A 17,308-nucleotide genomic window follows, 5' to 3' on the forward strand; every position below is an offset into this window, starting at 1 on the left:
GTTGGGGTGATTTTATCGGACATTCTCAACATTCTCCCCCTTGCAGTCTTATAAGTGGCAGGTGTAGTAAATGCTGTTTTGCAGATGGAAAGGCGAGGGCAAGCATGTCATTGAAAGCCGGGTGCTGGTGGAACCAACCTGAAGACCAGGAGGCTCACAGCAAAATCATCAGTAAAATATCAATCAATAGAAAGCAATGTATTGAACACCCACTCCTTCACTGGCACAGCGGCAGCTTAGAATAATTAATTCAATAGCACACCCTAATGCCAAGGAGGATAAAATGAACACACATGAAAAAGTCAGTAACAATATAGTTACAAAAAGGATGCTAAGTATCTGATGGTGCAGAGCTTTTAAAGACAGAGGATCCTGAATTCCAGACTGACCAGTGGTGACTTTATGGAAAAAGTAGAACTTGACATGGTCTGGGAGGGTCAGCGTGAGAGGAAATAGAGAAGTAGGGCTGGAAGGAAGGAGGGGAGGAAGGGGGAGAGGGAGGAGGGGAAAGCACGTGCTGCAGGCGCTATGCTCATACCACGGCTGCTTTAGTTGAATTCTTTTGACTTTGGAAGAACAGAGAAACACAGGTTATTTCCGGTGAAAAGAAAAACGGGAGGGGGATCCTGTAAGGATTTCAAGATTTCTTTTAAAATACAAGAAACAGTCCCAGCAGCCACTTAACCAAATCTCCTGGAAAGCGGGTTTGGGGAAAGGGTGCTGGTTTCTCTGTGTCTCCACCCATCCTCCCTGGTGGACGTCAGCCCTGTGGACCACGGACCCACCAGGCTGCTGCCTTCCCCTGGGGAAGTGTTCTTCTTGAGTCAAAATAAATTATACAGTGATTTTTTTTTATGTTTTATTTGAATCTTTAAACTGCCATTCAAGGCAATAAGTATTTCATAACAGGCTACATCATTTAAAATGATAAAAGAAAAACCCATAAAGCAAGTCTCTGCCTTGCAGAAACAGAATTTTTTTAATCCTCTAAAGCCATAACGTCAAGTAAATATTTTGAAAATTTATTCATTGAATGTCTTACAATGCCTAGAACATTTATGTCACATTTAACTTAAAAATATGTACTATTCAAATCAGTCTGTCTCTCGTTTACAATACTATACAGAGAATAAAAGAACAAAATTAAGGAAATATGTCAATATGTAGTCAAAACTGAATTGGTTTTATTAATGTATATGTTGTTGAAAAGATATCAGGAGGATGTCTGGAATGCCAGCCATTTAATTGAATAATTCAGTGAATTAAGTTACTTCTGCAGTATTTTTAAATACCTTTATATATTCTAAAGACACGTAGGAATACCCCTTTAAAAGTTCAGTGGTAAAGAGGGATGTCAACTGTACACAAGACAAGAGGAGGGAGAGAATAACAGAAAGAGAGCTCAGATTTCCGGAGCTCCTTCCACATAGTCAGAAGGTGTTTCATGTATGTTTTTATGTTTTTCATTTGCTGCTAAGAGTCTGAATTAGGTATTACTGTACCCATCTTACAGATGGAGAAATTGAGGCTGGTAGGGATTAAATAAGCTGCCCAAGGTTGAACAGTTGTGTAATCTTGAGCAAGTTACTTAAGTATATGTTCTCAGCAGAGTCGCTTTTGTGTTTATGTAGCTCTGATGCTGTTCACAGACTCTCCGCATGTGTGATGACCTGAACCCTCTAACGTCTGCGTAGATACGGCCCAGCCTTCCAGGGCAGGTTCAAAACCCACCTCCTGCTGTGACATCCATCCTGGCCCAGGTCACTCTTCTCCCGCTCCTGTGGCCTCCCGGGGGCTCCGAGTGCTGTCCCGGGGTTGCAGGTTTCTCTGCTCCCACCCCCTCCAGCCAGACAGGGAGCCCTGGGGGAGCAGCTCAGGCCTCCTCGGAGCCCTCAGGGCACTTGGACAGTCCTCTGTCCTCTGCATCTCCTCCCTTTCCTCAAATGCCCGTCTTCCTAGGGGTCTGTCAGTCCTCTCTCTCCACTCTTCCCCAGGAAGCCAGCTCTATCCCGCTGTGCACTGACCGCCCCAAGCCAGTGTTGCCAGCCAGACCTCTCTCCTGAGTCCACCCCTCTTGCTGCTGTGGGAACTGCGACCGCGCACGTTTAGCCCACCCGAGTCAGCCTGACCTTCCTGCCCCTCTGCCACCAAAAATCCCAACAAAACCCGGAGCCTTCCGCACCCTCCAATCAGTGGGTGTGAGCCGGGCTCCTCCAGCCTCTTCACCGCACTGCAGCCACAGGAAGGTGTTTACAGTGCGCAAACGACGCCCTGTAGGACTCTTCCCACTGACCACCTTGTGATGGGCACCTCTGTCTCCAGGGCTGTCCCTGCCATCCCACGGATGCAGTCACACCACTCTCTGTCTCTGTCTCTCTCTGTGTCTTTCTCTCCTGCCCCATTCGTATCGGGTCCTCTGTGAAGCTTTCCTGACCCTCTGTCCTGTCCACGAGGGTGACTCTCTGCTCCTGTCCTGTGAGGTGAGGGCTGTGTCTGCACTGCTCAAGGGAAGGTTTCCTGAACAAAAGAATCAATCTCTTCATTCAGCAGCATTTATGGCGAGCCTACCTACCACATGACAGATGTCAGAGAAGCAAATGTGTCAATGGACCCTCAGTAGAGCCCAGTGAGGGAGGAGCACAGCGTCTCTCCCTCTCTAGAGATCAGAAGCGAAGACGGGGGGGCGCGGGGTGGGTGTCAACACCTGCTTAGTGTTACTCAGCCTTGAGATTTTCAGCAAGGAGCTCAGGATCTGCCCCTCAACATGGGAATTATAATAGCACGTGTCTCACAGGGTCATCGTAGAGTTTAATGGATCCGTATATGTAGAGATTTTAGGAAACACCAGGCACATAATAAGTGATCTGTGAGTGGTGTTGGCATTAGCCGAGCTGCCAGGAGAAGCCAGGACTCCAGGATCATGTTCACATAGGATTTCTATTATTCCAAACTAATTATGTATCCTTGACACATTGAGGCTCTCCAAGCAACACAAGAAACAGATCACCCGTAAGGGCAGAGGCCACAAAGAACCCTCCTGAGCCTCGGAAGCGACCGCGGCCTTTCTAGGCTCCACGAGCATCGTCCTCAGCGGGGAGAAGGCAGCGCCAAGACCATCTCATGCTACATCCTTGTCTCCTGTCAGCAGCTGTAACGAGAGGGCTCTGAGCAGGGCACACTCGGCCAAACGTGTTTTTCAGTTTCTCAGACCCTGTCCCCTGTTTGTATTAAAATTGGAGACGTGAAAATGTCAAGCAAAAGACGATTAAAAATAACACGGAAATTGGCCTCAAGAGCATGTAATACACAATATTTTATATATGCGTTTGCTGCAGAAACTCCGGAAACTCCGTGGCAGGTAACCAATTTTCTAGAACAACCTGACACAAAAGACTGAACGTTGTTTAAATCAAGTTAACATCAAAAGGACTGTAAAAGCTACAGCAACTAAATGACCTACCAAGACACCCAAACGAGCAGAGTAGCTGCAGAACAGCAAAGCCTGGAGGCTGATTCGCAGCTTTAAGTAACTCAAGGAGGTTAAAGCCTGCGCTATCGCGATCTTATGAGTCATCATACGGACACTTTGAAGGTTCCACTGTGTGAGAAACATATAAATGCATTTATTGTCATCTTCGAATGTTGCATATTATATAGAGTGATAAGGATACAGGAGAGGGTGTGTGAAGGAGTTGTCAGTACGCTGACCTGGCCTCCGGGCTCACCTCTCAGCTCGGAGGCGGGTAGACCCGGCAGGTACAACAGCTACTCACGCCGGAAGCGGCTCAGCTACAGGGATCAGCAGAGACATTCACCCCAGCAGCACCCTTGTCCTTCAGAGGTGGCTGGGTCTGAGTCTGTTGTAAGTATACAGCATGCATTCCCTTGAGGGGCTGGGCTTTCTTGCATCACAGTTTTGTGAGCTGCCTCCCGAAGCTCGGCCCCTCCCTCCCTGTCCCCTACTCAGCTTCCCGCGTGTCCAGTGAGAGGCCTTCCCATCGGTTTCTCACTCAGCAGATATTTACTGAGAACCTACTATGTCCAGTATCGTAGCCACTAGCCACGTGTGGCTATTGGACTCTTGAAACGTGACTAGTGCTTCTGAGGAATTCATTTAAAAATCTCCTTTAATTTTATTAATTGGCTACACATGACTAGTGGCTACTCTGTTGGATACTGCAGCTCTAAAGATAGAACAATCCCTTAAACACGGGCCATTTTCTCTGTCTCATGAAGGAGAAAGACAGTATGTCAACCGATAATCACACTAGGATGTGATAAGTGCTTTCATTACTAATAAATGGAGAAAACTACGGTTTGTTCATTCAACAATATTCATGGAGTAGCCATCAAACACAAGGTTCCATTCGCTGCTATGGGAAACAGGCAGCTGTTCCCATGGTGGAGGCCTGACGACAGTGCTGAGAAGCAGAACGGAGGCGTGCAACACCGACCATGAATTCCAAGCCCTAAGTGAAGCTTGGACCTTCCTGCGCAGGTGAAGGGCCAGCCATGGCGCCTGCCAAGTTCTCTAGCTGGGGTTTCATGTTGGCACCAGGTTCCCAATTTTTCCTAAGACTCTGCCATTTGTTCTGTCATGCTAGGGACACTCCAGAACTGTGGGGGGTTGTTGGATTTTTAGAAAGACTCATGTGCGTTGATAGACATGAGCCTGGATGAATCTGAAGGAGGTTGCAGCTGGAAAGCAGTCTGGCTTTTCCAGCACTTGGACCAGCGGCACCTGCGAGGTGGGAGAAAAGCAACACCCGTTCTTCCTCAGCTGTGCAAATTCTGTCCCGCTGGCCACCCATCAGCAGATGTGAGGTCCACGCATGGCTCTGGGAGGCTCCACACTCCCCAACACGGGTCCCAGAGTCACTTCCCAAGGCTTCACTTTGAAACATTCCAAACCACTGGGTTTCATAGACCAGAAAGCGTCTGTCTATGGGAGTGGGTTCTTCATCCGGGAGCTGTTTGGCACACGTAAAGTGAAGTCTGTCCTGTGGGCTTGAATTCGGTTGTCGTGTTTAAGGTAGATACCAGGAACTCACCGTCAGCGTCAGTGGGTCAAATAGAGACGGGACAAAATGAATCTGTTTGTAGGAAGAGCGCAATTTTATTTCCGGTTTACATTCATAGCTGTAGAAAAAAGCGTGAGCATCAAACCATGTGAACTGGCAGAAGACGCTGGAAGCTTGAGGCCAGCTAATTCCAGAAATTGGAAAAAATGAATCCAAATGGTTTACAAAATGTAGGATAAGGAAGTAAAACCAATTCAGGTAACAATAGAAGGGCCGTCTCCATTCTCCTACTCTGAATTTTGCAACCCTACCGTGTAAGGTCTGAGCTCCCGTTAGCACCTTGCGATGTGGGGCTGCTGAGAGGGGACAGAATCAACAAGAAGTCCACCGCAGTGCTGGGTTTATGCCATCTACAGACATTCCCATTGCCAAGTGGAGGTGGGGCCGTTTTGAGTAACATGACTGAATAGCACAAGGTCAACTGTTTTCCCATCATTTCCCAGCATCTGAATGAATCTGAGAGTGAAAGCAGGCCAGTTGCCTGTCTCTGTGAACACCTGGTGTGCAGGTAGCGTTGATGCCGAGCAGACACGTCCAACAACTTGTTGATGAACTAAGACAAGAGAGAAGAGTTTTGGGAAGGTAACAACAGTCCTCATGAGCTGCCGGTTCACAGACAGAGCCCAGAGAAAAAGAAACTTATTGTTACACTTACTAATCTATTCGGATAAACGCAGAGTGAACACACTAACAAGTGCACTCAGATCCAGGACCATGTCTCGAGAAGATTCGCTGGAATGGAAGTTGGACTTGACCCGTCGTCAGGGATGGAGGCAGGGAGGGGCTACGGAATGTTTGGCTGAGATCGTTGACTCAGATTCTCCCCAAATCCATGTAAATGTTCACATAAAAGAAATCTCAGATACCTGTTTATTTCCTATGAGAAACACTCTCTAGACCAAAATTTGTTTCCTTCAGTTTTTTCTGATTATAATAAGCATTATCTGTTTTGATTATTGTATTTTTACAATATGAGAACAGTCAAAAGGCAGAAGACTCATCACTCTGTGTTTCACGGGTGGGAGCTCTGCCTGCTTCCCCCCTGACCCTATCTCGTCTCTCACGCTCTCAATCTGTCCTCACTGCACCTGCTGTCAGCTTCCCAACATGCAACTGTGATCGCATCATCGATTGCGTGAAGGAACTCAAATAACTCCCGTCATTAGCCTACAGGGATGGTCTGACCCCGAAGGGCTCTCAGGGCTTCGCGCCATCCTCACACCTCCTCCCAGACATCTGAGGCCTGCCTCCAGCGTAGCCTCTTCCTGGGGACGCCCCAGCTCCCTTCGCTGGCTGCCCCTCTATTTTATGATGTAGTGCCCTCTCTATACTTTTATCATAGTGTCTGTCACATGCTCTATTCACTCAACACCTATTGGATGAGTGCCCATGACTCCCCGGGCATTTGGTGCACGGTGGTAAACAGTGGCCAGAGGTTCTAAAGCAGAATTACTGCCATGTCTGAGTCCCTACTGGGCCGTAAGTGACTTGAAGGGTGGATCTGTGCCTTTCACCTCTGAGTCTCCTGCACAGCATGGGGCCCAGCAAAGAGGAGGCTCCCAAAATAAATACACACTGGGTGGGTTCATGACTGAATGAACATTTTGCCATTCCTAGGTCCCAAAGTGAGCCAGTCATAGTCTGCAGGAATCCCCTATCGGAGTGTTCACTTAGTGAGGAAGATCACACATCTCATTTTAGACACACAGAACAATTGCCAACAGCATTTTCCCGGATGTCTTTTCTCCCCATTCCTTGCAGTATATATACATATAGAGTTTCCAGGAAGAAAAAGACTCCAATTAGCAACAATGCTTTGGAAAATTGCCCCTTTTCAAGGAAAGGTTATGAGCTCTTGCTGTAAGGGTCTCACCCAAGTTTGGGCCAGTTTTAGCAAGATTAGTGCTGACTGCCAAATACACCAAGTCTGCTTTCTGTGACGCCAGGGCAGGACTGACACCTTCTACGGAGCCTGAACCTTGCTCCCATCAAAGGCATGTACGGTCCACCTCCTTTGAGTGGTCATTCTGTCTACAGATATAATTTTATCTAGAGAATGTACAAAAATCCAAATATATCCAAAGCTTTTTTGCAACTTCTATATTTTCATATTTCACAAAAATGTATATATGTTAATATAGTATGAATGAACTTTTTTTTAAATGTGCGTTGCACACCATGTGCGTTCGGTAAGATGTTTAGTGAACTTGTGCTGTCGATTACATGATGTTGCTGTGCACGTGCTTCGTAAACCATCCCCGGGGGTGCTGTGAAGATCCCTGTGTGATCACGTGGACGGCAGTGATAAGGGACGAGGAGAGGAGAGAAAAGTTTAGCAGCCCCAGACACCAGCCAGCTGTGTCTCTGTGGAATGTCGCTCTGTGCACAGGTGCCGGCGCACTCGTGGGAGTCCGTGTGCTCACATCCTTTCTGCGTTCGTGCCGAACCTCTGCCTCTTCATCCGGGGCTCCCGTCGCCCTGATCCTCAAAGACAGTAACTCAGATCTTCTCTCTCTTTTCTAACAGCGTGTATGGCTGCCCCTTGGCTAAAAAAAGAAAAACACAAGACAAACAGCCCCAAGAACCGGCTCCCAAGCGAAAACCGTTTGCGGTGAAAGCGGACAGCTCGTCGGTGGATGAGTGTTACGACAGCGACGGCACGGAGGATGGGGACGAGAAGGACGAGGCCGAGGAGGAGGACGGCTCAGACGAGGACGACGAGCCGCGGGACGACGACGACGACGACGACGAGGGGGGCCGGGACGAGGACATCGAGGACGAGGATGAGGACGGCGAGGACGGCGAGGACGACGAGGACGACGACGACGAGGAGGACGACGAGGAGGACGACGACGACGAGGACGACGACGAGGAGAACGGTAATCTGCAGCGCGGTGGCGGGGACCGAGCGGTGGGCGGGGCCGCTTCCGGGAGGATGGTCCGGGCCGGCGGCCGTGGCGCATGCGTGCTTGATGCCCACGGGATTAGGCGGCCGGGGCAGCGCTGGGAGGCGCGGTTGTGCGTGTGTCTTTCCCTTTCCTTTTAGAGAAGTTCTTTAAATCATCCATCAGACATTAGATGTTGCTTCGGTCACGTTGTCACTCAGACTGGTCATCCCCAGAGTCTGCTGAAATATCTGTGGTGTGCACGTCTGCTTAGCTCGGCAACTTTTATCCAGAGAGTTCAGTTTGCCTGTTCTCGGAGGCTCCACCCGAGAGATCCCCGTCATGAGCCGCTCCGGTGGCTGTGGTGTTGGCACGGGCAGCCCACGTGCCTCCCGGGAGCCGGAAGCCTGTGTGAGCCCTGCTGCAGGAGCTGCTGAAGTAGGTCTGTCCGTCAGTGGCCAAGGCTTTCCTTTAGGGGCCGTCAGGTATGGGTCCGAGGAGGAAGCCGGCTGTAAGGAAGCAATGAATCAACCCGTCATCTGCTTCCATGCTCAAGAGCTGTGTTTTCCGATCCGGGGAGACAGACACATGAAGGGCACGTTGCGCAGGGTAGTGGCATCTTTGGGCAAAAATTTCAGGTGGTTGTGTGTTTACATCCAGCTTACTGTTAGTGCCAGACTCAGAAATAGGACTTCAAAGCCAGTCCCTTCACAGGAGTCCTTTCTTTTCTAGAAGGACGTGGGAGGTCGCTGAAGAGCCTAGTTCTAGGCTTCTCTGGTGTAGAGCTTGCCCCAGAGAAATGGCAAAGCAGGTTGAAAAAGTGGAGGGAATATTTTTCCCTTACACTTCTTCCTTGGTCTCAAAGCTCTCCAAGAATCTGAATTCTGAGAAAGGCTAATTCCTCAACACAAAGGACAATGGTTTCAGCCGATGGAGAGAGAGTTTTTAGATTAGGCGGGTGTGAATTGGTTGTTGCTAATCCCGTGGAGTGGGCATGAATCAACTTTCCTCCTTCAGGGGTTACACTAGTTTGTTCCAGGAAACCTGGCTTTTATGAAAGAATGCTCGATTGTTACTGTAGTTTAGGGTCCTTATGAAAACAACTGACTGCTTAACTTACATGGATAGTACAAACGTATCTGTATATAAATGCATACGCACGCACGCACGCACGCACACACGCACGCACACGCACGCACGCACACGCACGCACACACGCACGCACGCACGCACACACACGCACGCACACACGCACACACACACGCACACACGCACGCACACACACGCACGCACACACGCGCACACACACACGCGCACGCACACACACACGCACACACGCACGCGCACGCACACACGCGCACGCACGCACGCACACACGCACGCGCACGCACGCACGCGCACGCACGCACACACGCATAAACTTCATGCATTAAAATCTGGTCTCCCCAGGTTACTTTTCTTGTCTTGTTATTATAGGCCGTGGCGCGGAGACAGCCTAAGGAGTAGCAATAGCATACACCCACAGACACACCGTTCGCTCTGCTAAGCAGACCGTGGTGTCATTAATGAGACGATGGCTCTTTCATGCTGAGTATTAAAAACAGCAGCTCTGGGTAATAAAATATGTGGAAAGTTGGAGAATCGACCAATTTGGCAAATTGTTTCTGGACCCTGTACTACATGTGCGTAGCTCTGGGTGAGATCGTTCGTTGTTGAGGCTGACTCATGATTTGTACCTTAACCATGGCTTCTTATGAAGATAGTATAAAATACTGCTCCTTCATATTCTCGTTCTATGTTTAGAAAGCGGCAGACATTAATATTTGAAGTTATGGATGTTTGTGGGTGTGGTGAATTAGGGTCGGAGATATTTGCACATATGCATCATTTAACCAAGTGCCTTAACCAGAGTCTAGGCTCTGCTCTCCGTTTGCTAGAATTAAACTTTCCATTTTAATTTACTTAGGGCCATATTTTAAATAATCTACTTTTAAAAGTGCAAAATGACGTATTTTGAAAAAGCGATCACAGGCTTATCGAAACAGCTTTAGCATGTGACTGCACTGGCTTCATTCACTCTGACTTGAACGCTTAGAGTTGTTTGAAAAAGTGAGAAAGCAGGGCTTCCCTGGTGGCAAAGTGGTTGAGAGTCCGCCTGCCGATGCAGGGGACGCGGGTTCGTGCCCCGGTCCGGGAGGATCTCACATGCCGCGGAGTGGCTGGGCCCGTGAGCCATGGACGCTGAGCCTGCGCGTCCGGAGCCTGTGCTCCACAACGGGAGAGGCCACAACAGGGAGAGACCCACATACCGTAAAAAAAAAAAAAAAAAAAAAGTGAGAAAACAAACCAAAGATAAAGACATTTTTCTAGGAAAATTCATGCAAGTGGGCATAATCAAGGGGGTGTGATAGAGCCATGAAACAATTGCATAATTATAACATCGGCCCCAGAATGTCTGACTATGTGACCCACCCTGCCTGGTGACCAGCACTCAGTGTTCTGCAAACATGAAGCCCAAGTCGGAGGCATGTAAGGAAGTTGGTTCCAGAAAGAAAATGCCCAGTAGGAGGATGAATGAATGATCAACCCTTGGTCCCTGGTGGCAGAATTCATATTCAGCTCTGGATTCTCCAGCTAAGCACCTTCTAGAATCATCTATTCTGTGAACTTTAGAGGAATCAACTAAAACTACTAAAGAGAGGTTCCGCCGTGGTGGCCATTTATGGATCATCAGGCTACCTCTTCTGCTGTAAGGCAGATATGTCCATTTTACCAAATACTTTGGCAGTAAGGTGTAATAAGCTACTCCCTCGTAGACAGCCTCTCATCAAGTCCTAAGTCCCAAGGAGTCGTTGGATCAAAGGTAGCCCATGTGATGGACCCTGAACTGTGGCTCTGATCGCTCTAAGTTCTGTGCAGGAAGGCCCAAAGCCTTGCTTAATTTCCAAGTCAAACAAAAGCATCCCCCCTAAGCAGAAACCATTTCCGAGGCCTGATTCCCGGAGAAGGTTTCACCGAGTTCTTCTGTTACAGGGAGAAATCTCCCCTGGAGGAGCCCACGGACAGGTGTTCCAAGACCCCATGTAGCCAATAGCACACAAAGATATGCCAGGTGGCTTATCCAGTGGGTTATTTCATAACCCCCAGGGTCAGGAATCTTCAGGAAGGTTCTAGATCAAGGAGACACATCTGCTGATGAAGTGCTCATTTTACATGACCAAACTCCTGGCTGTGTGTGACTTACGACAATCAGGCTTCGATTATCCATCCATCTCCCATGTTCACGTCCTCCCAAATGCGTTTTATTTTACCTGACGGCTACGTTTAGTGCCAAAATCACTATCAGTCTGTGTGAGTGTCTGCCCCATAGCGGTGTCTGTAACATGAGAAACCCCACGTTGTATGTCTTTGTCCCCTCCTTGTATTGGCAGAAACTGTTTCTGAAAAACTGGGGAAGGTACTTTCTGTGTCTGGTGACCAGAGTTCTGGGTCAGCATCTCGAAGTCGGTCTTGCGTGTCCCTTGTTGACACTCATGGCGGTTGTCGCGTTGCTGAGCCAGCAGCAGATCCTCTCCAAGGGGGACTGTGCCTCTTTCTTAGTAAACTGAAGCACAGACGGTGACTGACAGTTAACAGAGTGAGAAGCGAGGCAGGCAGGACTCAGCGCGCGGAGGCATCTCGGGCGCCGAGGGCCGGCTCATAGGGCCTGTCACCGCAGCTGATGGCCGCCCGGGGAAACCAGGGCAGCAGATGGAGTCGCACGGACGAAGCTTAAGCTGCCCTCAGCCTCCCTAGTCGCTATAAAGTCTCAGACTACTTCTACCATCTTCCACCTCTGTTATAAACTGGAATGTGAAGTTTATTGAGAGGTCTTGTTACAGAGAAAACAAATGCTTATAAACCACCAAATTATTACACAGGAGCCCACGGAGTACAGAAGGACTATTATTGATAACTTGCAAATTAGGTGTTTATTCCAATTCCAAGAGTCCTCTGGCGTTGTAGTTACACGTGAACCAAAATATTACTAATAATGTACATTTCCAGTCAGTATAGTCATGTACACACTGTGTTTGATCTTCACGGTGATTGTGTAAGACACGGCAGGGTAGAAATTACTTCACTCTCATTGTGCTAATTAGAAACTGAGGCTCAGAAAGATAAGGTTATTTTCAGCAGGTGACAGATATATGGTCGAGCTCTGTCGGTGGTTTCTCTTACCTCAGAGCTCATGTTCTCTTTATCACTCTCTGCTCATCTGAAGAACAGGAATTGCTATCTGAGTAACTCATTTCAGATTACATTAAATGCATCACTAATTAATCAGAATTATATTTTGTCCAGTTGACCTATCATAGGCTGGTCTTTTGCATGAAGAATTTTATTTTCAAAATGCATGTGATGGTCTAAGGTGTAATTATGAGCTTAAAGTTCCCTCGTTATCCTAAAGTTGAGAAAGTTATTATTCAGGGGTCATAGCTTTTTCTAATAGCAGATTTTTTACATGGTATATAGGAAGTACCTTTTCAGAGTCTTATAATTTGAGAAATATAGATTCAATGGTTATTTAATGCCTAGTGAGTTACACTTATTTTCATACTACAGCCCACTAAAAAGAATACATCTTTAAATAATAGAGAGACTCACATATGTGTGTATAAAGTAAGTGTATGTACTTAAATCTCCTTATGAGTATATATTGTATCTGCCCACTGACAGGAAAGAAAATTCTGTGAGGAAGAGCATAGCAATTTGCTGTCCAGATGACAGAAATGTTCATGTCCACTGCCTTTATTAACACATAACTGTTTGTTTTTGTGTGATTTGCTCTGGTTATAACTTTATTTTTTTTTAATGTTCATTGGAGTATAGTCGATTTACAATGTTGTGTTAGTTTCAGGTGTACAGCAAAGTGAGTCAGTTATACATATACATATATCCACTCTTTTTAAAATTCTTTTCCCATATAGGCCATTGCAGAGTATTGAGTAGAATTCCCCGTGCTATACAGCAGGTCCTTATTAGTTATCTATTTTATATATAGTAGTGTGTATATGTCCATCCCAATCTCCCAGTTTATCCCCCCTTACCCCCAGTAACCATAAGTTTGCATAACTGTTTATTAATATATTCTGTTTCTGAAATACATTTGTAAATAAGTAAGGTCCTTTCTTTGCTTACTCTTTATTGAATCTTGGGACTTTCTGGACAATTCAACTTTGAAGACAATTGACTTGGCCATTGGGTTAAATTAGGTAGAAATGCAAACACCTTCCTTTTCTAGAGGTTTTCTGGCTTCATGCTGTTCTGTGTGTGAATTAGCCACAGATGTGTGGTGGCCTCCTTGGAAGGTCACATCTAAGAAGGAACTGGGAGGTTTGAAGGGCAATGTGAATACTTACGTTGAGAATGTACAGTGTACGGCAAAGCTGCTCTGGGCAGGGTTTAGTGAGCTGACCAGAGGCTGAGTGGCCTGTGAGACGTGGAGCCCAGCAGACTCTGGTCAGGTCACTGCAGCTCGCCTCTCCTCCCATCCGTGGATACCTTCACAATGGTGTGGTCAGTGCCTGTCACATTCTGACTATGGGCTCTGTTTGCACTGCCTCCCCAGCGAGCAAATCCATACGTAATCCAGCTTCTCTGCAGAAACTCACCTGTCTTTGAAGGGAACTCAAGACAAAACCCGCCCTCACAGACACAACTCTTGTTTTAATTACCACGTTTCCAGGGTGTTTTTTATTCCACACAGGATGATGCCCTGGGTGCCATGTTATTAAAGCATCATGACAACTTGCAAGCAATGGGCTTGAACTTCCATAAGCCAGGACAGAATGAGGAGGGTGAGGGTCTCTCACTGTGGCCTCCTAGCTCCCCAGACTCCCTTTCGATGAGGCACTCGCACTGATCAGCCAGTTACCTCTTACCTCATTCTCAGGAAATGGCCCTGATGCAGGAAGCAAGTTGAGATACGGACAGACTGTGCATCAAAATTAGCCCCCCAGCTTTCTCCTGCAGTCAGCAGAAAACGCAGTGAGTTCTGTGACCAGCGGAGAAACCAAGGTGTGTTTAGTAGGCAAGGTCTCAACTGTGCACTGTCGGGAGAAAGAATATGATGACTTTTTATCATCCTAAAAATTAATCTCTCCCTCCATCCATGAAAGCGTTATTTTAGGCAGTTTGGTAGGCGAATACATTGAGTGGATGCTTCTGCTACTCAGAAATGAGTAAAGGCAGAACGAGGCGTTTCTAGGTATCAGTTTATGATAAAAATTAAACTTTCTTCTTGCAAACTAATTTTGCGTAATTAGAAAATATAATTATATGTTATGTTTCATAAATTTTCAGACTCTTCAATACAAACCAGAAAACTTGCTAACAAGGTGACTTCATGTACATTTGAGACGCAAGCAACGTGCATAAAGTACGGGCAAGAGTCTCTTTTCACATAATAATAAGGAATAGATGTAAGAGAGTAGATCTAACACATTTTTATTCAATTTTTTTTTTTTATTTAAAAGCTTTTAATGACATCACATATACTTAACAGATAGGGCACAAGTCGAGAGGCACAGGTCACACGACTGAGCACCGGGCCTGGGTGACCACCTCCCTGCTCAGGCCCGGCCTCTGGAGTTCATGCCTATCAATGCCATTTTGATTGTGCAGTAAGATGAAAATTGTCATCACAACCATTACAGTGACAGAGAAATGCACACTGTGTATCAAATAGCAAGGCAATGGAGCAAATTATAACACAGTGTGGCAACGCACAAGCAGGTAACCACTACGGTAACAGGACTTTGTCCAGTAAATGCTCTTTATTCCATTTGTTTTTAAGGTCCACTTGAAGGGATGACCAGCTTATTTCTTTGTGTTAATTTGATTTTTTTTTTTTTTTTTTTTTTTTTTTGCGGTACGCGGGCCTCTCACTGTTGCGGCCTCTCCCGTTGCGGAGCACAGGCTCCGGACGCGCAGGCTCAGCGGCCATGGCTCACGGGCCCAGCCGCTCCGCAGCATGTGGGATATTCCTGGACCGGGGCACAAACCCGTGTCCCCTGCATCGGCATGGCGGACTCTCAACCACTGTGCCACCAGGGAAGCCCCTTAATTTGATTTTTATTCCAAATGCTAGCGTGGCAGAGGGTGGGATAAAGGTGGGAAGGCATGTCTCGTAGCCCTGCTTCCCTCACTCTCCCTGGATTTCAGTTTGGCATCCAGAGATTAGGATGACAACACTTGCCTTTCGCTCACCTCACTGCTTGGTTACTAAGCTTTAAAGCAGGTGTGGTCCAGAGAGATACTGGGGAGAGGAGAGCCATCCAGAGCTGCAAAGTGGCAACCGTAACTCAGGTGGCTTTTGCACGGTTCTCCTCTCTCAGGCACAAACTTGTCTGTAATTCATGGAACCCAAGGTCCATGGCGATACCAAGCAAATATATTAGGTACATCAAAGCTGCATTAATTTAAAAGACTCAGGGCCTGGTGAAAGCTCACTTCAAAACAACGGAATGTGTTTTCTGTGTACACAGAAGTGCACTGGGTTCCACGGGGACACAAAAGCTAAACAGATACCACGCTTTGCCAAAAAGAAACACAGATAACATAGCACGAAAGAGGAGTGTGTACATGAAAACACATACGCAATCGTGCCACACAAAGGGCAGAATTAGAAGCCATAAGCCGAGATGGAGGCTTTAAAGGTTTGAGTTGAAAACAAGAACAAAAGTTTTCAGATTTGAAGATGGTTGAGCTTTAGATTAGGTTACCAAAGAACGTGGTAGTGTTTCTGAAAGGCCTTTTCTGTCTGATGGGGATTGAATACGGTCGAAGAGAAGAACGGGGGCCCCGCGCCTCCCAAGTTCCTCCCAATCAAACATACTCATTGGAATGACCACATCACACCAGTATGTAAAACAGGAGGACCAAAATTTGCGCAGACTCATTTCTACTCCCTGGTTTACAGCATCAGCAGTAGCAAAAGCAACCTTGTTCTGCTGGGCCAGGGATGTTCAAGGTCGTCCAGTTAATTTGGAAAGTCTCCGAGCTGTGTGTGCGTGCACGCGCATGTGTGCGTGTGTGATTAGAGACAGAGAGACAGAGAGAGAGAGAGAGAGGGATGCAGTTGGTTAGTGTGTTTCAGTCCGTCTCAGTCTGAAAACTACTGATTTCAAATAGCTCTTGTCTGGATTGGGGGGTATGACTATCCTATTTCTTAGTCTCCAAACTTAGATAAACCACATACCTAAAATGTCATCAAGTAGAAAGGTCCTCAAAACTTAGTGAACAAATAAAACTTTATTCACTCGCATTCCGTTAATTAAGATCCCTAATGAATAAAAACTTCAAGAAGCATAACTTACACATTCTACATTAAAAATTATTATGCAACTTGGATCCCTTGTGAAAACCATTATTTTTTCCTTCAGTTTATCTCATTTAGCTCAAAGGACATTTTTACATCATGTTTCAGCTTATGAAATGGACAACTTCTAGAATCAAGAAGCCAACAGTTGGGCTTCCCTGGTGGCACAGTGGTTGAGAGTCCGCCTGCCGATGCAGGGGACACGGGTTCGTGCCCCGGTCCGGGAGGATCCCACAATGCCGCGGAGCGGCTGGGCCCGTGAGCCACGGCCGCTGAGCCTGCGCGTCCGGAGCCTGTGCTCCGCAACGGGAGAGGCCACAACAGTGAGAGGCCCGCGTACTGCAAAAATAAATAAATAAATAAAACAAAGAAGCCAACAATCCTCTTCTGAGCTGTTGTAGTGACGTTAGCCTGTGCTTTGGATGCCGTCGAGCTGGCAGAATTCTGCCCGGGCCCCCATGCCTCGCTCTGGGCCCGGGAAGCTGACTGTACACGCGTGAGGTCTGACTCGGGGCGTGAAAGGGGATGCATGGCCGTGACCTTCAGCTGTGCTGACAGGGCAGGTGACAGGAAGGGTTGGACTAGAGATGCACAGGGGCTGCGTGCGGACACGGGCCACCCTCCTCCACCACAAGCCCAGACAGCGGGCTTTCCCCTGGAGACGATGCAACTGACGTGCTGGGACCACCTTCTGTGCTTGCGGCATCCTTCCTGCACTGCAGACGCAGCTCTCGGGAGTCGGGTCGGGACCAGACTGTCACCTTCCAAGCCAGGCACCGCCGTGGGGCCCCAGACGCCACAGAGCTGTTCCTCGACCGCACAGTGATCTGGTGGGGGGTGGTTTATATCAAATCTGTGTTACTTAAGTCCACATATAAATTACATATATATATATATTTATAAAAGTCAAAATCAGAGCTCAGCTCCCACTGAATTTCCATGTGCTGGCCCTGCATGGGCCAACATGGTAGCCCCTGGCC

General features: G+C 47.4%; 1 protein-coding gene across 24 annotated transcripts in view; it reads left to right on the forward strand.

Annotated features, from left to right (window-relative positions):
• The window catches only part of MYT1L (myelin transcription factor 1 like), a 411,946-nt gene that overhangs the window by 283,677 nt on the left and 110,961 nt on the right, over positions 1-17,308 (forward strand). For all 24 annotated transcript variants that reach the window (XM_067703799.1, XM_067703798.1, XM_067703801.1 and 21 more), the window contains one exon: positions 7,608-7,960. In XM_067703799.1, the coding sequence (XP_067559900.1) occupies positions 7,608-7,960 (353 nt within the window). The remainder of the gene's footprint in view (positions 1-7,607; positions 7,961-17,308) is intronic.

The sequence above is a fragment of the Pseudorca crassidens genome, chromosome 14 (genome assembly GCF_039906515.1).
Source record: "Pseudorca crassidens isolate mPseCra1 chromosome 14, mPseCra1.hap1, whole genome shotgun sequence".
Lineage (NCBI taxonomy): Eukaryota > Metazoa > Chordata > Mammalia > Artiodactyla > Delphinidae > Pseudorca > Pseudorca crassidens.